Raw genomic sequence first — 24,413 nt, 5'->3', positions numbered from 1 at the left:
ACATACGGAGAATCATGCCAGCACATATGTAGGCGCGCACATGCTATAAGCAAAGAGAGGTGGTAAAAGTCTCGCATGATCTTCCTGAGGACAGTAATCTCATTAGTTCTTCGTGAACAGCGAGATGAAGTGACATTAATTATGCCTCACAACAACGCCATGATGACTGCCTTTGTACTATTTGACATATTGTGTGCTTCAATGTGGTTTTATCGCGCCACAGAGTTCTTGCACGCTATGCTTTTAATTGATACATTTAACGACGACCCAAGTAAGTGTGCTTGTCACACATGATACGCTGACTATGTATTCGGCATTCCTAGATTGACAGTTTTTCCGCGGCCTTTGCGTATTTGCAGAGTGAGTCTAGGGAGTTGCATTCTGGTGCGATTATAAAACATTTTGACTATATATTTTAATTTTTCACTTTATGTCCTTCCCTCGTCTAGATATTTAATGTGTGTTTTGGTTAGGTTTGATATAGGCATAGCCGGCTCATAATTAGCCTGACTTACCATATTGTCACTATTAACGAACAAACAAACAAACCTACGTGCTACTCTGTTTAGGGAAGAAGATCGAGAACTAAAAAGCCTGTCCAGAGAAGGGCGGGAAAAAAAAAGGCAAGAAAATATATTACTATGCATGCTGGTACGTACAGGCGAGACAAAAGGGATGGCTTTGAAGTAAACCAGCAGGAGACGGTCAAATAAGCCAACGCATTCAATAAATATGAAAATAAATTTTAAACCTTGACACTGCTTCGAAGTAGAAGGTATAGGAGAAGGCATATGCCTTCGATGGGCGCTTCCTTTACCGGCGTTACTATACCGCCATTGCCAGGTGCCGTCCTCGCACGCGCGACGTGGTGTGCACAGCTGTCGCTAAGCAACCGGCCTGGTCGGAGAGTGTGGTAATGGCGTTCTGTTGGAGGCAGCGCGCTTTGTTTCGACTTGCCGCATCTGGGGCAGCTGAAACGATTAGTGTTAATTATCGGTCGCAGTCAGTTCACTCGTTCGGCTAATCGGCTGCCTAAACTCCAGTACGGCCGTCTGTGTAAGCCCCGCGAGAAAGATTTTGACCTATTTTGAGCTCCCACTGAAAGCGTTTTTCGCGTACATTTTAGACAGCGCGTCGCGGACAACGAAAGGTACCAGGAAACAATGTACATATGCAGAGCTGCAGAGCTAACTAACAAAGACGCCGACAAGCATTGACTACTAACTAAAGTTCTATCACACAAACCGATGAATGTTGGCAACAGCCCCACAACACACCTTGTGAGCACAGAAAAAACTGTGGAGCTTATCCCTGAAAAAGATACTAACCTTCAAAACGATCATTCCTTTTTCGCTCAGTGAAGCTGAAAGATGACGTCTACAGTCATTAGGTTTGTCTTATTTTCATGGGCTTTATATTGCCGTTGTTGCCTGACCCATGTGACTGCTAACTATGAATATCTCGATGAAATGTTGCATATAATAATGTTCGTTTTTGTATTCACAAAGCTATACGTACATAACAATTGCTGTTAAGATTTGAAGGCCGTGTCCTCTCAGGCACTGAGTGAGCAAATATGAAAGTCATGGCCTTCAGAAGTCTAGATAAGACTACTTGCACAGGCCGGAGCCAGAGAGAGGGATGGGGGGAGAGAGAGAGAGAGCAAGAAGGAAAAGGAAATGCAGGTAGGTTGACCAGGCTGCACCTGGTTTGCTTCAATACATTGGAGAATAATATATACTAGTGTTAATCAATGTGAGGCGTTAAGCTAACATTCACTCAGCACTATACCAATATGGAAGACCGTTTATTACGGAGAGAAACTGCGAATGGTCTTCTCTTTTTTACCGTGTGAAGCTGGGAAGGAACACTTAACATTTAAGTGCATTCTAAATGAGGGGGTGACTGCAGTGTTTAATCATTTTCACGTAAAATGCCTCTAATTGCTGCCAGTTTTTAGTGGGAAAGACCACGAAAGAAAGTATCGGTGCAGCTAAAATGGCGCGGAATAAAATTAAGCTAGCGCTAGAAAGACATAGACACGGACAAGACAGAACACCAAGGCAGGACTCGTCCAACAAAAAGTCTTGTTATAAAATGGAACGGTGTGTGGCATAGAATGTCAGCGTATCATTGCTTTGTTCAATTAGTGAGAAAGTTCAATTTTATTGTGCACTTGGCACGTGTTAGTTCCTTGTAACATGGATCTGTTCATTGTATGAGTGGTGTTGCAGACCCCTAGCTAATGTGTTTGAGTTATTTGCATTATCCTTGTACGTATATTACGTGCATGTTATCGGTGGAAAAGAAGTTGGAAGTGAGCACGGTCCTCCCGCTGTTGGTTATGATCTCATTAGATGCCCATCACTTGTTCAATTCCTAACAGTGCGCTTGTATGACCTACGGTACAGAAATGCAGGTTGAGCGCTAACGACGTTCACAAATCGACAGGAAACGAAGGGCGCAGTGCACGTCATTTCATATACTTTGTCTTATCTGCAAATATTATCATCATGCGTCACACTGGTGACGCATGACCACGAGACAGAAAGACAAGAAAATGTTGCGAGCAAAGCATCTTTGAAAATGTTACTGGGACCAGGAAAAAATAGGACCGAGAGAGAAGCCAAAGCGCTAAAAAGAAACCCTTTAAATCGGCACAAGTCAGGCGACATTAATAAAATCGTTAATTGGACGACGTCTGGACCTTCCCGGAAGTCGATTCAAGTAACAAGAAAGTAAGCTTAACGCCAGTCGAAAGTGTGTGGTCAAATGAAAAACGGAAAAAAAAGGGAGAGGGGACGTTCTGGCATCCATGCGGAAACGTTGTTCACTGCAAATTTGTATTAAAAAACTGCGAGGTTTCCTGTATATAAGCAATAGCGCCTTTTCGGTTGGCGTTCAGTTTACTCCGTCTTGATGCAAAAACATATTATAAACCTTTACACGCAAAAACGTGAAAAAATATAAGGCATGCACCATTAAAAATGGGCAGCAGTCCTGAATGAAATAGCAAAAGCAGTGAAAGTATATAAAACAATAATAAAGAAATACACCACTGCAAATATTGGGGATAAAAACATTCAATATACCGGTTATTTCTGCATGCTGGAGACACGCTTCGAGTGTAAGAGGTACTAAAAGAAGTAGATGCACAAACACAAACACACACTCACACACTGGCGTCTTACCACATCATCACGAAAGTTTGGGCTTCTCTCTTATGTAAATAAGTTTTCAACAGCTCAGGGACGAATATAGGAAGTTACGTGCGGCCCAACCACAACCTGTAAAAAAAGGAACGAAGCTCTCAACACCGAACCAACCTGCAAATGTACACTCCTGACTTTATACAGCAAGTTCTGACAAAAAAGAAAGAAAACGCGGGATGTAAAACTGAGTTACTAGGGCAGTGAAAAATAAAATATTCCCTCATTAGTCGGTAACATCCAGCCACCACTTTGCGACAGCATGCCCGAGAGACTTAGCGGGAAAATAAAAATAAGCCGAGGCTGGTAACCATAGCGCTCGAGGGCGCGATAATTTATTGTTTCTTCCTATATCTTCTCTGTCCACGCACAAGACTGTTAAGATTATTCGTTGCGTTCGCTCCAAAGGTCGCTAAAACATTTATTTTTACCCTAAAGTGCGGCATTCCCGTTGCCCATGTCGCTGCCTTCTGTCGCTTGATTAAGGATATACAGAATGCCGTATACCTCCCTATATATTCCCTACGCATAAAGTCTGGTTCCATTTGTGTGCGTTTCATCATACGTTATATTTTGCTCTGCAAAAAAAAAAGAAGTAATTATTCTTGTACCACGTGCGCATCATACTTTGTACAGTGCAGCAGCTGTAGGACGTTAACCTGACGTCTCGAAGATTTGTGAGCGTTATCTAAGTTACTTTCGGTTCAGTAAGAAAGCGTACAGCACTTGGTAGTCTGTCCTTGCCACGTTCATTGTTTCTTTTTTTTTAGTTGTTGGTGTTGTTGCGAAAATAGCAACAAAGTTTAAATTGTGGAAAAAAATTTACATCTAGGAAGGGAACGATGACATTCTGACGGCAATGCGATGAAGTGGCTGCCCAGAAAAACTGTATGTTAGCCGAGGAAAGAATCACCTGCCAGTGAAGAAAGAGCGATGGCGGGGACTGTGATGTAGTTTGACGGCAAGTAATGTGCCACGGAAGTTGTGTAAATGACCTGATGCTTTGTACAGACCTCACTCATACTGAGCGCTGCTTGAATATTACATGGCTACGCTTATTATTATTTAATAATATAACATATACAATATTATATCACACTGGTTGGTGATGATGGCTTCTACGTTTTCGGAGACGCGAAATATATCCCTCGAGAGGAACACTCATCGCATAAAAGAGCACTGCATCCATGGAACTATGTGGTTGTGGGTCATTCGACCAAGTTAAAGAATATTAGCCGCTAAGCGCCGTGCCAATATATTTTTGCCGACGACATAAACATCAAACTGCATGCGACGCGGCAACATTATTTATTTATTTATTTATTTATTTATTTATTTATTTATTTATTTATTTATCTTACCCTCAGGGCCAGAGGCATTACATAGGGGAGTGGTACAAAATAAAATGTGATACGTTGGAAGTAAACAAAACGCAGCGATTCATATGAACAAAACACAATGCTAGAATACAAGAGGCTCCTTTCTATACAACGTTGGCTGCTGTGCAAAAAAAGAAGACATTCCTTGTTATGCAATGTTAGCTAAGGTTTCACGAAAAAAGCTGTTATTGGTAGTATTTACAATATCAGCGGGAAGGTTGCTCCAATCTATACATGTACGAGCGAAAAAAGACGGGAAAACGCTTTGTGTGGCATAGATAAGTCCCAACCTCATGACACTGATCAACACGCTGTGATAATGTGGTCTTTAAAGAATTGCGTGTGTGTGTAGAATGATAAATCCTATGAAAGAGTGCTAGACGTGCAATTCTACGTCGCACAGACAGCAAAGGAAGACTAAGATTATGTTTCATGGAAGAAATGCTCGCAGTTCGATTATTAATTAGAAAATATAAATCGAACTGAGGAATTTCGGAAAAGTTCTAAAGCCGTTTTCCGGTTATCCTGGCCAGGATCCAATACAGAAGTAGCGTATTCTAATTTAGGGCGTATTTGATTTGGTGTTTTAGGTTAGAAGGTGAGCTAGCGAAGGTACGGTGCAAGTAGTCTAGCATATGGTTAACATACGGTTAAGAATTAAAACTGAGTGCGGTTTCTTAGAAGGAGCTTAATCCACGTGGGAAGGTTAAGATCTATAATTTAGGTTATTTAATTTGTACAAGAGAAGTCTGTGGCAAACCTTGTCAAACGCTTTAGAGAAATCTAAGAATATACAGTTGAGAAAAGAAGAACGATCCAAAATTTAGTGTAGCTCGTGAGTGAATGAAGACAGTTGTGGTTTCACATTGGAAAGTTTTGCGAAAGCCGTGCTGAGCAGAGGTGAAAAAGGAATTATACTCGAGGAATTCAACAGTGTTAGAAAAAATTATAGTAGTTTACAACACGTGCTAGTCAACGGAATGGGCCGGTAGTCATTTGGTGAATTTTTTTGTTACCTGACTTACGTAGGGGAAACACCTACCCGATCGTCCATTTTTTTAGGTAGTGTGGACGTATCTAGAGGGACTGCAGAAAAAGCTTTGTAAGAATAAGTGAACTAACAGTATTAGTACGTTTTAGGAATATTGTGTTAATTGAGTCAAAGGCGGTAGAAGAGTCAGTATCAAGAGAGTTAAATAGTTTTAAGACACCAGACGTTTCAGCAATAATTGGAGGCATTTGTATAAAGTCATATTCATGTGTGGCAGGCAGAACACTTTTACACTTGGTGGAAAACCTTTTGATGAGGGTATTGTTTAAGAGAGTAGCACATTGCTCGCGTGTGTAAGCCAGACGAGTAGCAGGTAACAAAAGCACTTTATTCCGAAACGTAGCCGGGTATATAAGAAGCGCGGCGATAAGTAGGGGGCGTGTTGCACATGCGCACTGGCCGACTTCCAGGCACGATATTGCGCTCCAGTACATCTTCCCCTCCTTGGAAAAAAAAGAAGAGAAAAAAAAACAAGGAACATTGATGAACATTTTCATTTCCAAACAAGGATTGCTTTGCTATTTACGTTCAGGAAGTGGATAACGTTGCGGCACTTGGCGTACCCGTTCACTTCTTCGAAGTGGGACTTGAATTGCATCTGCTGGGGTACTTGGCATAGCCTGTTTTCGGGTTTCTGCTTGTGATTCAGCAGGCTGAGCAGCATGTGTGGCCCTGAGATGCTCTCTCGTACGGCGTAACTGCTGTCCACTGTCCGTAGCCACTAAGTAGGATCGCGGTGGCCCTGCAGGACCGATTACCATGGCCGGGGCCCACGTTCTGCTTAGCGTGTCGTATACGGACACTCTGTTTCCGCTACGAAGGTCTGGCAAAGCCCGTGTCGTTCTGTTGTAGTAGGAACGCTGTTTATGTCGTATTTCTTGTAGTCGCTGACGAACTGCTTCCGTGGGTATCGTCTTGGGCTCCAGGTGACAGTTGAGAACCGGGAGTTGGCTTCTGGTGTGACGTCCCATGAGCCTTTGAGCTGGCGACTGCAACTGTTCGTCCCTCGGAGTATTCCGCCACTCCAACAACGCACTGTAAAATTCAAGGGTGGAAAACGGGCATTTGTTTAGCAGATGTTTAGCTTCCTGAACGGCACGCTCTGCCAAGCCGTTGGCGCGCGGATGGTACGGGCTAGAAGTGGTGTGGCTGATATTAAATTGACCTGTGAATGCTTGAAATGTTGCACTGTTGAAAGGAGGGCCGTTGTCAGTGCACAGTTTGACGGGAATGCCATGTGTCGCGAAGATTTCTGCACATGCGTTGATCACAGCAGCAGCGGTAGTCCGGCTAAGCTTGCCAACCTCGAAGAAAAACGAATAAGAATCTACCACTATGAGGTAATCATTGCCTTCGTGGTGAAAAAGATCGACCCCGACAACCTGCCATGGCAAACTCGGTAGTTCGTGGCTCAGCATGGGCAGCCTTGCATTTCTTTTTTTGTACTTGTCGCAAACAGCGCATGACTTCGCTACATCAGAAATGTTGGCGTTCATGTTTGGCCAGTACATTACCTGTCTTGCTCTCGCCTTCATTTTGTCTTCGCCGCAATGTGCAGCGTGGAGCAGGCCGAGAACTTCCTTGCGTTTTGATGGAGGAATTACAAGCTTGTTGCTTCTGAGAAGCAGCCCATCCTCGACGTGTAGCTCATCACGATAGCTCCAGTATGGCTTTAAGGCATCCGGGAGCTGCTGCTTGCTTTCGGGCCACTCTGTACTCGCGTAACGGCAGAGTTCGTTCATGAGGGTGTCCTTATCAGCCTCCGTTCTGATACTGAGCAGCTGTTGATCTGAAACAGGTAACGAAGAAACAACATTGACTTGAAAGTGCTGTTTCATCCACCAGCTCTGTTTTGCAAGGAAAGCGTGAAAGTGCGTCGGCCAAAGACAGTTCCTTTCCTGGTTTGTATATCACGCTGATAGGGAATCTTTGAAGCGTGAGGCGCATGCGTTGAAGGCGAAGAGGGCAATCGCAAAGTGGTTTCTTGAAGATCGATTCCAGGGGTCGGTGGTCTGATTCTACCGTGACTAGTGGTTGACCGAGTATGTAGTCCTTGAATTTCATGCAGCCATGAACTATGGCTAGGGTTTCCTTTTCAATTTGGGCATACCGCTGTTGTGTGGCAGTTAAGGAGCGGGACGAATATGCAATGGGGTGGTCATCTTGCAAGATGACTGCTCCGACACCGTACTGGCTCGCATCCACGGACAGTTTCACTGGTTTAGACTGGTCAAAGTATGCTAGGACTGGTGAAACTTGCCAAGGTTGACGACTGGGCGTGTTGGTATAGCATATCGGAGTTGGAATGCGCAACAGTTTGACGATACACACAGAAGAGACACACACCACAGAGCGCTACTTGCAACTATCGTTTTATTCCCTTGTCAGTGGAATAAATACTGTATTTATTCCACTGACAAGGGAATAAAACGATAGTTGCAAGTAGCGCTCTGTGGTGTGTGTCTCTTCTGTGTGTATCGTCAAACTGTTGCGCATTCCAACTCCGATATGCTAGGACTGGTGCTGTGGCAAGACTAGCTCGTAACTTTTGGAAACTGTTTTCCTGTACATCTGTCCACGTCCAAGCGACGTCCTTCTTAAGTAGCTCCCGAATAGGTGCAGATGCGACTGACAGGTTTGGGATGAACCGAGACAAAGTTTATCATTCCAAGGAACACTTGAAGCTCCTTACGGTTCTTCGGCGGTGGAACTTGCATGATGTCGTGAACTCTGTCTGGGTCCAGTGACAGTCCTTCAGCGGTGAGGAGGTGGCCCATGTGACGTACACTAGTCTGCAAAAATTGGCACTTCTTTTTATTGAGCTTTAGATTACGTTCCCTACAGCGTTCAAGCAAGGCGGTGAGGTTGCTGTCGTGCTCCTGTCTTGTCTTTCCCCAGACCAATATATCGTCCATTACGACAGCTACGCCAGCCAAGCTTCCAACGACCTCATGCATGGCGCGTTGAAAAACCTCTGGTGCTGATGTGATGCCGAATGGCATGCGCAGAAATCTGTACCTTCCGAACGGCGTGCTCATGGTGCAAACGCGCGAACTTTCTTCGTCGAGGGTTATTTGCCAGAACCCTGACGCGGCATCGAGGGTAGAAAAATATTTGGCTCCTTGCAGCCGCGGCAGTACGTCTTCCAATGTAGGCATATGGTAATGCTCCCGCAAAATCGCCTTGTTTAAGTCTGAAGGATCCAAGCATATGCGTATCTTATCCTTTTTCAGTACTACGACCATATAGCTAGACCACGAGCAAGGCTCTGTCATCTTTGCAATGACGCCATCGCGTTCCATCTCGTCGAGCTTCGCTTTCACGGGCTCTTGGAGGGCGACGGGAATTCTCCTCGCTGGTTTTATGGTTGGTCGTACATCGGGTTTCAGCTGCAGGCGATAGGCGATGCCCTCAAGTTGTCCTAGACCCTGGAAGACGTCTTCAAAGCCAGATATGGGAACCTCGGACACTTCGTTGACGGCATCTATGCGTTTTATCAGGCCCAGTTTCTCAGCGACGTGTCCGCTTAATGTAACTGGTACATCTTTGACGACAACAAAAAACGTAACCTCGGTGCTTCGAGCCTTATTAGACACGAGCAGGTTTATCTTTCCGATTGCTTGTTCTGTGTGGCCGAAAAACGTACGCAGGGTTGCGTAACAGTTCTGCGCAGGCGCCGCGGACAACTTTCGAAAGACCGTTTCTGGCATAACACAACAGTTCGCCCCTGTGTCTATCTTACATTTGGTCATGATACCAGCGACATTTAACACTGACACCCAATACTCGTCACTCGCGACCGCTTGAACTTCCAGCGCTTGAAGGAAGTATGTCTCGTCGCCAGCCCCATCTTCGTCACTAGTTATTTCCACCTGTCGCACGTGCCGTCTTTCTGGCCGTGTTTTCGAGCTTCTTGTGCGGCATACGCTAGCAAAATGGTTTCGGCCATTACAATTTTTGCAATACTTCCCTATTGCTGGACATCTTGCCGCTTTTTGATGTTGTAAGCCACATTTCGGGCAGGTGGCAGTCTTTGCTTTTACAGCGTCAATGTTGATTTCCGATTCAAAAGAAGTGCTGCCGCCCTGGCTGCCTCGGATTTCAGCGACCTGTTCTTTGCTCTGTTCTTTAGCACGGCAGATCTCAACCGTTCTTGCGTAGTTCGGATTTTCAGAAATAAGTCTCTGCTGCAGTTCTTTGTCTCTTATTCCAAGGATTATTCTACTGCGTAGAAGTCTATCTTCAATCTCGCCAAATTCACAGTGCGCAGCTAGAGTCTTCAGTTCTGTGAGCCATTCGTTAAATGACTCGCCCTCGCGCTGGTTCCTGGAACCAAACCTAAACTCGTTGTAGGTGAGATTTGTAACTGGTCTGTAATGTTCTTCGAACTTCTGCATTAATACTTTCCGATCATTCTTCTGCTCATCGTTTTCAAACTTGAAGGTGCGGAAAACACGCCTTGCATCTTCACCGATAGTCATTAAAAATGTAGCGGTCTGAACATGGGGCTGCAGACTCAGCCTTGTCGCTGTTGCAAATAGTTCGAACTCACTTTTCCAGATGTTCCAGTTGTGGAAAATGTCGCCAGTAACGTCGAGCGGCTTGGGCGGTGGTAGCAGAGTCGAAGTCATCGTTGTGGCTTGTGGTTCTCGTTCCGGATGAGCCCTTGTCTCGTTCATGGGAATCAATACTGCTGTTAAGCTGGCATCCTATGGCAAAACTTGCCGCACGGGCAGGAACTAACTGCCGTGCCCACTTCTGACACCATGTAAGCCAGACGAGTAGCAGGTAACAAAAGCACTTTATTCCGAAACGTAGCCGGGTATATAAGGAGCGCGGCGATAAGTAGGGGGCGTGTTGCACATGCGCACTGGCCGACTTCCAGGCACGATATTGCGCTCCAGTACAGCGTGGAAGACGGGAACCCGAAGAATCGTCCAAGGCGATGTGGTCACTAGATGGGGGATTGATAGTCCTCCAAACTTTTTCAGCATTATTTGTTAGCATAGATGGAAGAGCGGTAGGCAAAAATGTATGCTTAGCAACCTTTAAGGCAGTTATGTAAGTATCATATGCTAATTTGTAAGTAGCCCACCTCGATTGCGTGGGTGTGCTTTTAAAGCCAAGCGAAAAAAACGTTTCTTTCGGTTGCGAAGCCGCTTGATATGGGGGCCATACTAAGGCGCTTGTGGATTTAGAACAATTGTGAGAGTTGGTATATGCTTGTTGGCTAGTTTGGTTACTTTAGCAACGGACAAGTTCCAGTTAGTTTGGACTGAGTGGTTGTCAAAATCAGGAAGAAAGTTATCTAGAAATAAGGTTAATTCTCTGTCAATTGCGTCGTAGTCGGCCTTTTTGTAATCGTGTATAATCTTCCGTTGTTTAGAGGTTTTGTGACTAGTTGAGTTGAAAGCAAAATGAAGAAGACATAGATCGCTTTTGCCACGTAAATGTGTTATTTAAGACATCAGGTCACAATAAGAGGTTAGAATTAAGTCAAGGGTATTTGCTACAATGGCAGAGGATGGCGTAGGATCAGTAACGAGTTGTGAAAGCGAAAAAACAAAACATGCTTCTAAAAATTCTTAGCTTGTGAAAAAGGCGACAGATAGGGTCGGTTATTGTTCCACGTAATGTTTGGAAAGTTGAAGTTTGCCGATGATTACTATGGGCGATGAAGGAAAGCAATTACGTACATGGTAAATAGTGTCATGGTATTAATTGGCAAATAAAGATGACGGAGGGGTGGGAGGTAGAACACACCCATTATTATGGTTTAAGGACCAAGGGTAATGGAAGCCTAGGCAGTTTCCAGAGCCCCGATAGCGCTGATGGGAGATGAAGGCATGTTTTTTTATATGGCCAAGAGAACACCTTCTCTGTGCGCAGTGCGATCGCAACGGTGTACAATGTAGTTCTTTGCGCAATGCAAAAGTTCAACGTCACTGACATGAGGTGGCAACCGTGTTTCGGTTAAGGCAACGATTTGGGCGTCGCATGATCGAGTCTGTTGCGAATGCTAAGGAATCGTATTTATTAAAAATGCTGCGAACGTTGGTAAACAGGACTGATGTTGGAGGACGTGATGCAAGTAGACAGGCGCTCCCACTCGCGTTTTCTTACGATAATACACGTTTCGCATGTGAATTCGTGAATTCGTGAATTCGCATTCGTGAATCAAGTCACGAATTCTTGCTTGCAGTACATAGACAGCTCCACCAGTCTTCGTTGCAGAAGTACACTTCTATATGGAAGGGTCGAGGGAGAAGTCTCTCAATCTTTAGCGAAACCCAATGCCTACAGCCCAGAACGCCAGACTCCGATTCCCGCCATGTGCCCCCTGAAGTGTCCTACGAGTCGTCTGGTTTTATAATAGAACGCTGCTTTACGTGGCGATGAGTCAACAATGAGAAGTTCAGGTACGTAGGGCTGACGCGGGACAAGTTTCGGCATCCGCCTACGGCGATCCGGCACACGTACCGACACACGCACTCGCACGCACACACGCAAACACACAAACACACGCATACATGCCCGCGAACACACGCGCGCACGCATACACACACGCACGCACAACCAGCGCATGTAATGCAATGAAACACAGGCGATACCAAAAATTAGGTAACAGCTTTGGGCCAGAGCAAAACGAAATTCTGCAGCCCGCCGCAGCGGCGTGCACTATGCATGAATTCGAATGACCATACCCTGCTGTACAGCGTTGCCGCGGCTGCCTACCACCACTCCATCGCTGCGCATCCACGACACCACCGTGACGTAGTCCTTCACGGCAGCCGGTAGATGACACCGCAGGACGGCAGCGTTTCCTCGTATGGCGTACACGTCCTGCACGACGGGCACGAAATTCTCCGCCAGCACTGGAACAGAAGCAGAGAGCGCCAGATCTCGAGCACATGATCCTTGATGAATTAACGAAGCACAGTTCACTGCCGCCGCGGTGGCAGAACTACTTTTGCACGCCAATGCAATGGCGCCAAACACGCGTCACTTCATTTGACTATTTCAGGGAGTAAAGAGAAACCATGATAGAGAGAACGAATACATTTATTTAACCGTGCGAAACAACGACCCAAACTGATGACTGAGTCTGGCCGCTGACCGCCGCCAAGGGCATGCGAGCTTGCAGGTTCGCCGGCCAAATCGCCATAGTCAGTCACTCGTTAGCCAGCGTTTCCACGTCTTCTTGCCTTGACTCACAATTTTCAATGCATCCTTTCTGTACAATCTGATCTCATCTACGCAGAGACGCAAAGAGAGAGAAGGGCGTTTAATAAAAAGAAAAGTGGAGAAGTTGGCCGGAAGAGCTTGCCTCTGACGTGATACTCCACGCGTACATATTTATCAGTTTTGAGGTTTATAACAATGTGGAAAAATTGAGGGGTATGTTTGAGCCCATCGAGGAGAGTTGTGCGATAAAAAAAGACAGGCATCACAATCTAATAAATCTGACGTGCCAACAAAGCACAACGGAGCGTCCATTATATACACGTAAAGTTGTACTGCTTGCAAGCCTTGATAAGTTTGCTTAAACTGTCACAGCAGTATTGATACCGGCGTAAGAATCGTGCGAGTTGAAGACACTAACGACTGTACTCCGCCTCATAAATTGTGTGCGTTACAGAGAAAGCTGCGTCACGTCAGCGAACCAGAAAAGAGAGCCGGAAGAAAGGCTCTTCTACTGTCCGCTTCTGATCGCCGCTTGCAAACGCCGACTGAATGGAAGGTTGACAGAAGGATTAGCAGCGCACAACGGGCGAGCCCCTCCTCCATTCTGTGGCTCTCGCTCCTGATTGGCTGCCACTTCCCCTAGCCTTCATTGTGCTACACGGGCTTGAGGAGACGGAGTATAGTTTCTCTGTACGGCCCGTGTTGTAGCGGGCATTGCATCGGTGGTCTGCCTCGCTTTGTTTTCTTGTTTTTTTTTATATTTAGTGCTCCCTTTGTTTTTGTATCTGAACCACGTGAAAAATATGTGTAGGCAAGGGGGGTAACAACTTAACAACTCCATGCCAGCCCACTCGCAGTTCACGAGGAGAGAACGTACACGAAGGATGACTGCTGAAGGCAAGTATTTGTTTGAGTATGAGAGAATAAACCACCTTCGTTTCGCATTTCGAGCACTAGGCCAACTTAAATATATGAACAGGATAAATTATTTCCTGTCATCAAAGTTATGCAAAATACGTGGCTCCATTTTACTGCAATCAAGTAGCGTGAGTCGAGCGCTATGGCATTAAGCAGGTGATTTTTGATAGTTTCGGCAAGGGTGTAACGACGCCTTTAGTTACATTATTTTGTAAGAAACAACGGGATTAAATATTGCTCACTTACACTACTTCAAACAATGGCGAAAAATTCATTAGGCCTATTTACTTTATTTTTCAATCGCTTTATTCATTCGCACCCGCGGATTGTTCGCATTTTCAAGCTGGACGTGTGTTGCGTCCAGCGAGACGTCGAATTTTTGCACCTCCGACGCAGTGGTGGAGGAAGCAAGTGTTTCCAACCTATCCACTTGATCCACTCGTCAAGCCTTTCTGCCTGTTCTCCATGTCCAGCATTCTATTTCGAAGCACGAGGCCGCAAGTCCGAATCCTGTCCGCGACGACTGTTTTTTAATTGAAACTGAATAGAGTAGCGCTCGAGCACTTTGTATTCTGAGTTCGTTGAAGTACACTGGGTGGTCAAAATTGATATGGTGGTGTCGCTCGTGGCCCCTGTGCTGCTCCGAGAAGTTAAACTTCGTACAGTAAAACTACGTACAGTAATCTACGCACATGAACATGCCACGCTTATTCTCCTGTTTATTCTTCTGCTCTTCTTCTTGTAGACATACATACATACATACATACATACATACATACATACATACATACATACATACATACATACATACATACATACATACATACATACATACATACATACATACATACATACATACATACAGACAGACAGACAGACAGACAGACAGACAGACAGACAGACAGACAGACAGACAGACAGACAGACAGACAGACAGACAGACAGACAGACAGACAGACAGATAGATAGATAGATAGATAGATAGATAGATAGATAGATAGATAGATAGATAGATAGATAGATAGATAGATAGATAGATAGATAGATAGATAGATAGATAGATAGATAGATAGATAGATAGATAGATAGATAGATAGATAGATAGATAGATAGATAGATAGATAGATAGATAGATAGATAGATAGATAGATAGATAGATAGATAGATAGATAGATAGATAGATAGATAGATAGATAGATAGATAGATAGATAGATAGATAGATAGATAGATAGATAGAAGGTGAGTCAGCAGACTATTCAGGTGAAGAGGTTGAAAACGTGTGCTTCCTGCTACACCATTTCACTTCTATATGTTGTAAGGCTCTGGTAATCACAACCATTTCCATTTACTCGGCCCACGCAAACGTGTTTCGGTTCATACGAGGAAAATGCGGTCGCAGAGAATTGGATGGTACTCAGACATCGAAACACCGTTCAGAATAACCCACTCAGCGACGACACCTGCACGGTCGAAGGGAGGAGGAAAAAAAGACGCAATTTTGTCGCGGAAGATATAGAGCTTCTAAAGAAGCGATGAAACATGCAAACGAAGAAGCAATCAGGACGTGCCTCCCTCGCTGTGACAATTGCTCTCCCGGAAAACCACATCGGGTTCAGGGACGTCGGCAGATTGGAATCTCGGAAGAAAAGAGCGCGCCACTCGGTGAGGGTGGTTATCTTACCGCATTTATTCTGGGCTGCAGTTATTATTGCTTCGCGATAAAATAGAATAAGAAAATAAAGGGTGCTTGTGCATTTGGCGAATATAAATCCGCTATATCAAAGGCATTACGTTATTTTGTTTGATTTCTGCGCCTCGGCTACGCGCCATGCAAATTATGGTCTCAAGAAAACTAAAAAGCGGCTGGTTCGCAGCTTAAAGAGTTCACACGGAATTTAAATTGACTGAAAACCCTCCTATCTGCGGTGTCTTAATGAAAAAGGAGTCATCTTAAATTAAAGCACAGCGCTACTTCAAAGAACGCTAGTATAAAGGTCCACTAAAGTGCTTCAATGCCTTTAAAGATAGTGAATTCCATGTACAACACCTTCAGTCACGAGCGGTTGAACTCGAGGACAATTTTCTGTAGTATATTTATACGACTAGAGGGCACAAACAGAGAAATGACGAATAACAGGAACAGACACGAGCACTGACTTCCAAATGTGTTGTTTTCAGTTTCACAATCCATAAACACATGACCGCTGATAGTAAGGCACGTGGGCAGCAATGAAGAAAGTGGCGGGAGTAGCATTATGCAAATGCAAAACAAACCAGCTAGGTACCTAACTTGCCCTCTCAAAAAAGAAATGAGAGAACTGTCATAGCTGGGTTATGCGTGAATAGCTTTTTTGCAGCTATTTACGTAAGTGGTTTGTTTTGCTTTTGGGTAGCGCGACTTCCATCATTGTTATGTCACTGCGCACGTGCCTTGAAATTTGTGTTATTATTACCACGTGTTCGTTACCTTATTACACAGTGTGCAAGCAGATAACGCAAACAAGGGATGCAGACAGGCGCCGACTTTCAACTAATATTTATTGCTTGAAAGCAACACAAGATATGTTATAATTCCATCGATTATCCCAGTATCATTTCAGTGGGTCCGAGTGATAATGAATTCGCGCGGATGCGCATACAAATGTTTGCCGGCACGTCGCGCGCCGAAATATGGCAAAAGAAAGGAAATGAAAACAAACACAGGATTTCTGACACCACCTCAAGAAAACTCGAGGGCGATAACTGCGGGTCACTATTCATTGACGTTGAGCACCTCTCAGGACACGTGCAGCATGCGTTAAGCGTAGTCTAAGCATCATTTCGAAGCGACGCGGAGTCTAAATCCTTTCGTTGCGCGGCCCGCGCGTGTGAGAGATAGAAGCGCTCCACAGACTCGCAGCGTGGTTTACATGGTTTATAAAAGAAAAGAAAGGAAAGAAAGAAAGAAAGAAAGAAAGAAAGAAAGAAAGAAAGAAAGAAAGAAAGAAAGAAAGAAAGAAAGAAAGAAAGAAAGAAAGAAAGAAAGAAAGAAAGAAAGAAAGAAGAAGGGAAAAAACGGTCCGAGCGCAAAAAATGTGGTCTCAGCGGAAGGAACATTACCCTTCGACATATACAAACGTTGTCGGTAACTAACGCAACAGCGTTAAAGTCCCCGTGTCGCAGAAAATCCGGTGTCGGCGTTGTAACCGGCGTTGGCGCCTTGTGAGCGAAAATTGCCGCATACATTTAGGTACATGTACATGCCACGCGTTGCTATATGACGTGCAGTATGTGCGGGTTACATTGCACCCCCCCCCCCCCCCCGTTATATCACTAAAGTGGCTCATACCTTGTCTTGCATTCTTGACAAAGTTATTCCTCGAATTTCGAGTAGGTTAGCTCACAAACAAATCTCATGAAACAAAATACCGACAACGCATGTCTTCTATGGTAAATCTTCTCAGATTTAAATGATAAAAGTGCGAAAGAATAACAGAAATTGCTTTTTGATGGGCGTGTTCGTAAACTGACATTGAAAGCATATTTAGCGACAGCGAACAAGGAGAGAAGGGAGCCGACACCACAATGCGCATTGTGGTATCTACTTCCTTCTTTCCTTGTTCGCTGACGCTAAATATGCTTTCAATAACAGAAACCTGAAAATTATGAAAATTTTTGGCGCGGCTCTGCACAATCTCCGGGATCAGCCCACTCAAAAGGGCGCATTTCTACCAGAAAGCTCGCCTTCGTACATAGCGTTTGTCGCCAACTTTTCCCGAAAAACATTAGGTTTACATAAGCTGCAGTTACCGGGAAGCGTGAGAAGCAGTCAGGGATCTTTGAATGCTATTGCGTTCCACTCTTAAAGGCGAAGCTCAAGCGTCCCCAAATTTGTTTTCCTTCTCGGTCTGATCCTGTACACCAGTGACGTGCGACGCCTGCAACGCTCGTGCGGCGCCCTCCGTCACGCCAGCGTTGTGAGACGCCTGGCAGCGTCCAGGGCACTGTTTATGTTGCGCTGTGGCAGTTGCCTCGCGTGCTGTGTGGCTCCAACATGACGCTTCCCTGTATTCCTCGAACTCTAAAGAGCTTCAGCACAACCCTAAACCTTGCTATCACTTTCAATACTTCGCATTCCGCGTGAAACTGGCCAACTTTCTTTTTTGCCCCATCCTCTCATTAGCATGTACAGAGTAGACTTTTTCTTTCTTTCAGTTTTCATTTTCCTGGCCACGGTTTGAGCGCTTGCAGCTCTGAACACAGGCATGCTAGCTGCACCGCATAACACTCACTGCATTGCAAAGAAGAGCACCGTAATGAATTTCGGCGCAATACATTTCAGCCAATCTTTTTTAACCGCAGGTTATATAATTATGTCGCTTTGAACTGTGGAGTCACACTCAGCCAATGACGGCTGCTATTTTGTTTTCTGCTCTGCACAAAAAGCACCGCTATGATAAGTATAAGCATAAGTATCGTCATAAGTATAGCGCAATCGCACAATTAATAAGCTGGTGGACAAACTTCGCGAGACCCCACGACAAATATGAGACCTTGGCTTCAACCTTGGCGATGTAGCCCATGTTTACAGAAACGGCGCATTCATTTATTCCCTTATTATGCAAGCATTTATCAAACATTATCGTAAACATTTATGTAAATCTATCCAATTAAATACATTGTACGCTTACAAGCTGCAAGACTGAATAGAATTCACCGCGTGTAATATTACAGGCTATGTTACCAAGTTTCTGTTTGAAAACATTTTATGCGAAGCATATTACGAGGGCTCAACCCAGCTCCTCAGGCGCGGCGGTGACCATGAAATCACGTGACACCGTGACGTCACGACAGAGGAGAAGTGGCTTTGGCTCAACTCTTGCAAGACGGGCTGGGTGGGAATCGAACCAGGGTCTCCGGAGTGTGGGACGGAGACGCTACCACTGAGCCACGAGTACAACGCTTCAAAGCGGTACAAAAGCGCCTCTAGTGAATGCGGTGTTGCCTTAGAAACGCGCTGTTTCTAAGGCGTGCGTCTCTTGCTCAGGCGCACATTTCGTTGCCGCGCCGAACGCTGCTTTGCTCGACGCTCACCGCGTCCAATGCGGGGCGCGTAGTCGCTGCCCTGTAGCCCATTGTCTTACACCCCTTGGCGGGTCGACGGGAACGCTGTCGCGTTCCACTCTTGAAGGCGAAGAAGTAATGCATGAGTTGTTTCTTCGTCTAGCCGAACCAAATATAGCCAAGCAACAGCAGTTCACCAGGCTAAACAGTGGTTCAACAACTAAAATAAAGGCTAGTATGCTTCGCATCCTGGGCTTAACCTTACCTAAGCCACAGCCATTTTTTTTATGTGGAGTAATTCTCGAGATTCTTAAGAACATTTCTCTATGTTGTTTACAGAGTGTGTATGCGCATACATCCTATGGTCTTCTGGCCTCACATTGTTTATCTGTAATATCTAAGCTGCGCGCATTATTTTTAAAACTTACAAAGCGGCAAGTTGATCTATAAGAAGCTGTCTTTTACGCTTAAAATGTGTCAGCTGTTACACTTGACAAGTTCGTTAGGTGGAGGCTTCTGAAAGGGCAGGTAAAGACAGTAAACTTGTCAACCCACAGGAGCTTTTCAGAAGTATATAAAAAAACTGTGCAAAAGAGATTGCAAAAGACAGTGCAAGTGGCAGACAGGAAGGCGTAAGGAACAAACACGTGGGTAATGCTTTCATTCGATGTTCTCACTATGCATTCCTAATCCAATGATTCTGGGGCTGCTTACAAACAAAGCAGAATTTTCCTTATCTTTGTACTCCGCATTTGCAGAATTTCATTCTATTAAATATTTACTTGCATCAGCTAAACCAACTGCTCTTCTAAGTCTCCACGTCACGCTTACGAACTTACAGACCCTTAGCCACAAAGTGAGGCTGCGTCTAGTACAGCCTATCGCTGACCCATCGCTGCATTTTTGTACCAACAAGAAAACTGAAAGCGCGTTCATTACATCTAAGATAAGCTTCTTTTCGAAACGTTGCCTCGCTTTTCTAACTCTGAAGAGACTAATCAAACGCGTGCGAATTTTCGCGTTAACCCCAGAGAATCTCTTCAACTGCAGCTTAATCCTATCGCTACTTAATCTAGCTTTCCTTACAACGCGGGTACTTAGGCACTTAATTCGGCCAGCTCCTTCGTCGCCTCATTAACAGGTCTGCAGTTCTCCTTTCAACAGTGACGTATATCTGCCGAGCCCCCACGCTGTTGGTCGCGCAAGTAGCGAGCATTTCCTCAAACAGGCGCGGTCTCTCTCCACAGCCGCGCCGTCTATCAAAACCGCTTTTATCAGCTCGGTGCCAGGCGCGCCTTCTGCTCGGTGCAATGAACGACGCCCGGCGCGAAGCGGCGGGTGGAGATAGCGCCCACAGGCAAGCCAAGCCCGGCCTCAGCCAAGCCAAGGCGATCTGAGTGTCGAGCCGAGCCGGTCCTTGCTCAGTCCCTGTCGTCGTGAAGCAAGCGAGCAGCCTTTCATTTCTGCACGCTTTTCGTATATATGTATTTTTTTTTCATCGGAGAACGCTACGCTCCAGAAACGCTCTAAAGTTGCCTTCAATGCGAGCAACATGGCCTCGGCGCTCTGCCTATGTCCTTACTTACGCCTCCCTTCCTTTAACTCCCCCCTCCCTCCCCCCCACTGAGTCCTCCACTTCGAAAGTCTGTCCACGCACCGTTACGTTCGTTCCGAGTCTCTTCGGCAGCACGTCGCCTGCCTCCCAGACCGAAGTTTTTTTTTTTTAGAAAGAAATAAACTGTAAGCCACACAGGGGAACCGCCTTTCACGACCTTCTGGTGGTGGAAGGAGGGACTTTGTCGGGCTTTTTTCTTTTTGTCGCTGCCTATATGATTTCGTATCTCCAAATTATTGATTTATTTTCATTCTCAACTTCTTCTCTTTCTTTTTTTCTAAAAAGACCTGCAGGTGACAATTCGAATGGAGCGCGCCCTTGGAGCTTGAGCTTCTCTAGCTTTGGTTCGACAGCGCTCATTTATACCGATTCCAGCTCTCGTGGAGAAATCAATACTGCGTCCCCATTTGGAACGCCGAGAGGCCGCGGTCTCTCGAGGATTTTAACAGTTACGAATAGTTTGAAAGAAGCAACTCGTGAAAATGAGTAATTGCGCTTAGTCCCGGAACAAGGCGCATGCGCTAGCGTTTCCCTTTCGGGAAAACACTGGGCGGCGCCATTGCTTGGCAGCTCATAAAATGTCGCTAGCCAGTGCTCACCTAAATACGTAAACAAAAGAAAGCGAGGGAAAAAAAGCGATAACAATAGCCCGATGCTCTATCATAGGCCACCTGAGGCGTCATCGACCTCACTGCTTGTCGGCCCACAAAACAACGAAGGCAGTTTTGGGCTTTTTGAGTGCGATTTTGCCTGTGCGACCGCATTTCGCTGCTTCGCGCTGTCCGTGTGCCTGCACGAATTCTCCGCCTCTTTGCTCTCTCTCTCTCTCTCTCATTTCTATTTCCATGTTTCCCGCCCCTAACTTATGGTAGCCAACCAGACGCCTTTCTGGGTAGTCAATATCCCTGCTTTTTCTCTCTCTTTGTTCCTCCTTGCTGCTGACCGAGGGGAATACAGATGATTGGCCTGGTTTGAGAGCAGTAAATCGGCAGCACATGCGACCGTGCAATCTCCTCTGAACAAGTGATGATGATAATGAGGATGATGACGACAACAATGACGATTATTATTATTATTATTATTATTATTATTATTATTATTATTATTATTATTATTATTATTATTATTATTATTACCACCACGACGACGACGATGACAATTTCAAAAATGGCACAACCCCACTGTGAGTGATTGGCCAAGAATCATGTGATATTACCACAACATCAAGATTAATGAAAATACGAATAAAACCAATCACAAGTGAAGTAGCACGGAATTTATTTATTTATTTATTTGTTATACCTTCGGGGTCAATGGCATTACAGAGGGGAGTGGGGAATAAGTTTAACATAACTTATGCACAACAGCATCAACAAACAACCAAAATATACTAGCATAATTACACAATAATAGCGGATAACAAACCAGAGTAAATAAATATTTTTATATTTATTCAAACTACATATTCAACGTACATAGATTACATAAAACAAAGCGCATAAGGAACGTTAATAAGCAGAGTGCACAATTCATAGTGAGAGGAGCATTTAAACCATAGTTATGAACACAAAGAAAACAAGACTACTCAAAACGAAATGTCGTGCAAGGTTGCTTTAAAACGGTTAGTATCGCTCATGGAGGCAAGTTACAGGAAGGCGATTCCACTCATCAGCTGTTTGTGCGACGAATGAGTATAAGGACGAGGAGGATCCACAAGATGGAATACCAACATTGTGTCGGTGATCAAGCCGAGATGATATGTAATGTGGTACCGAAAGAAGCTCATTTCGTTATACGGGATGCTGGTATATCTTATGAAAGAGAGAAAGCCGCAAGTGTTTGCGTCGCGATACTAATGGTGCTAACTGTAGGTTAGACTCCATTGTGGTGGTACTGGCCGCCCTGTTATATTTGGAGAATATGTATCGTGTGGAATTGTTCTGCACCATTTCCACTGAATAAATTGAATTATTTTGACTAGTATCCCACGCAGAGGCGGCGTATTCGAGTTCAGGCCGGATAAGTGTTTTATAGAGCATCAGTTTTAAAGACTGTGGCCCACGTGAAAAATTGCGTCGGAGGCAACCCAACGATTTGTTAGCGTTGCATAATAGGCTGATAGTTCGCAATGTGTTTCTTCCAGGTAAGGTCGGATAAGACGTGAAGACCGAGGTATTTATAGGATGAAACGCAATCGAGTGGGATGTTATCGATGTAATAGGCTGGAGTGTAACTACATGGATACCCTAGTTGACTTACATTTGCTTATGTTTAATTCCATGCGCCATGTTTTGCACCGAGCACTGATAGCATCAAGATCGGATTGAAGAGTGGCTGTATCATGATTAGTAGTTGCTTCTCACAATATTACGCAGTCGTCAGCAAAGAGGTGAATGTGAGATGTAATATAAGAAGGTAAGTCAATAGTATAGATTAGATATAGCAGCGGTCCAAGGACAGAGCCTTGAACCATATTAAAGAGAGAGTCAACGCTGTTAGCAGAAACGAACTGAGAACTACTCAACAGGAAACACTCAAGCCAAATAGGTAATTTGGGATCAAGGTTAAGCTTATGCAATCTATACATTAGCAGATTATGGCATACTTTATCAAACGCTTTCGAAAAATCTAGAAATGCACAATCCGAAGAGAAGAACGATAAAGAATGGCATGTAGCTTATGTGTTAACGCTGTTAGCTGTGTTTCGCATGAATAAGTTTCGCGAAAGCCATGTTGCGAGTGCGTGAAGAAGGAATTAGATTCGAGAAACTCAGCAAGATTAGAAAATAAGATATGCTCGAGAAGTTTGCATGGGATACTAGTGAGCGAAATGGGACCATAGTTAAGTGGAGTGTGCCTACTGCCTGTTTTGTGAAGGGGAATCACCTTTTCCTGTCTTCCACTCCGCAGGGATAGAACCCGCGTCACGTGACTGTTCAAAAAATTTTGTTAGTATAATGGAACTATACTCGCTCGTGCTTTTCAAAAACTTCGGAATGATCGCGTCGCAACCAGGGAAAGAGGAAACTTATAATTTATTATTTAGATGTTCGACGCCACACGGGTCTACTGTAATAAGACACATTAAAGTGGAATATTGGCAGTGCAAAAGCGGTGGCGAAACATTTGTCACTGGTGAAAAGTTAGAAACAAAAACACCGTTAACGACAGATGCGCACTGTTCAGAAGCTATATGGTCTCCCACATTATCCACAAGGCTTATAGGGTTGTCGTCGCTTGGGTTTATGACGCGCCAGAACTTTTTAGCATCGGTAGCGAGCAGGGATGGAAGAGTGCTTTCCAAAAAGTGCGGTTTTTCGCAACGGAGTGCAGATACGTATTCATCAGAAGCCAGTTTATGCGCATTCCAATGATAGCCACAAGAACAACGTTTCGCTGATCTGTAGACGCGCTTGTTTTTGTTTCATAGACGTTTTATGTGGCTGTTATACGACGGCGCCGATTTGTTTGAAATTATCAAGCGAACGGGTGCATGTTTTTCAAGTAAGGCTTTAACTTCGCTCATAAACAAATTCCAGTTGTTTTGAACGCTACGACTTTCAAAGTTGGTCAGAAAAGTATCAATAAACGCACGCAATTCTCTGTTGATTGTGTCAAAGTTTGCATGTTTGAAATCACAAATAACTTTGCTTTTGTTTTTGTGCTTAGGCTGCGATAACTTGATTTCGAACATTAAGATGGAATGATCGGTCATACCCAGCAGTAAAGCTATATCGAAAGCAAGATCAGGGCGAGTGGTAAGTATTAAATCAAGGGTATTGGCGGAAGAAATTGTCCTCCTGGTGGGTCTTTTGACAAGTTGTGAAAAGGAAAAAAAACATTACACATGTCAAGAGGCTCTTTCGCAAGCATCGACGATAGATTCATGCTAGGTGGATCGAAGTGCCATGTGAGATTAGGAATATTAAAATCCCCGCGCAGGAACAAAGGTTGTATGGAGTACTGCGACAAAAACATGTTGGTGACATCACGTAATTCATTTACAAAGCTG

The 24,413-nt window shown here is 44.6% G+C and overlaps 1 protein-coding gene across 1 annotated transcript in view; it reads right to left on the bottom strand.

Annotated features, from left to right (window-relative positions):
• LOC135898819 (cell adhesion molecule Dscam1-like) overlaps nt 1-24,413 on the bottom strand; it is a 125,099-nt gene that overhangs the window by 56,777 nt on the left and 43,909 nt on the right. The window contains exon 4 of the mRNA XM_070536446.1: nt 12,344-12,514. Within this exon, the coding sequence (XP_070392547.1) occupies nt 12,344-12,514 (171 nt within the window). The remainder of the gene's footprint in view (nt 1-12,343; nt 12,515-24,413) is intronic.

The sequence above is a fragment of the Dermacentor albipictus genome, chromosome 3 (assembly GCF_038994185.2).
Source record: "Dermacentor albipictus isolate Rhodes 1998 colony chromosome 3, USDA_Dalb.pri_finalv2, whole genome shotgun sequence".
Taxonomy (NCBI): Eukaryota; Metazoa; Arthropoda; class Arachnida; order Ixodida; family Ixodidae; genus Dermacentor; species Dermacentor albipictus.
The sequence above is the reverse complement of the archived record's forward strand: the minus strand, read 5'-3'. Positions and strand labels throughout refer to the sequence as shown.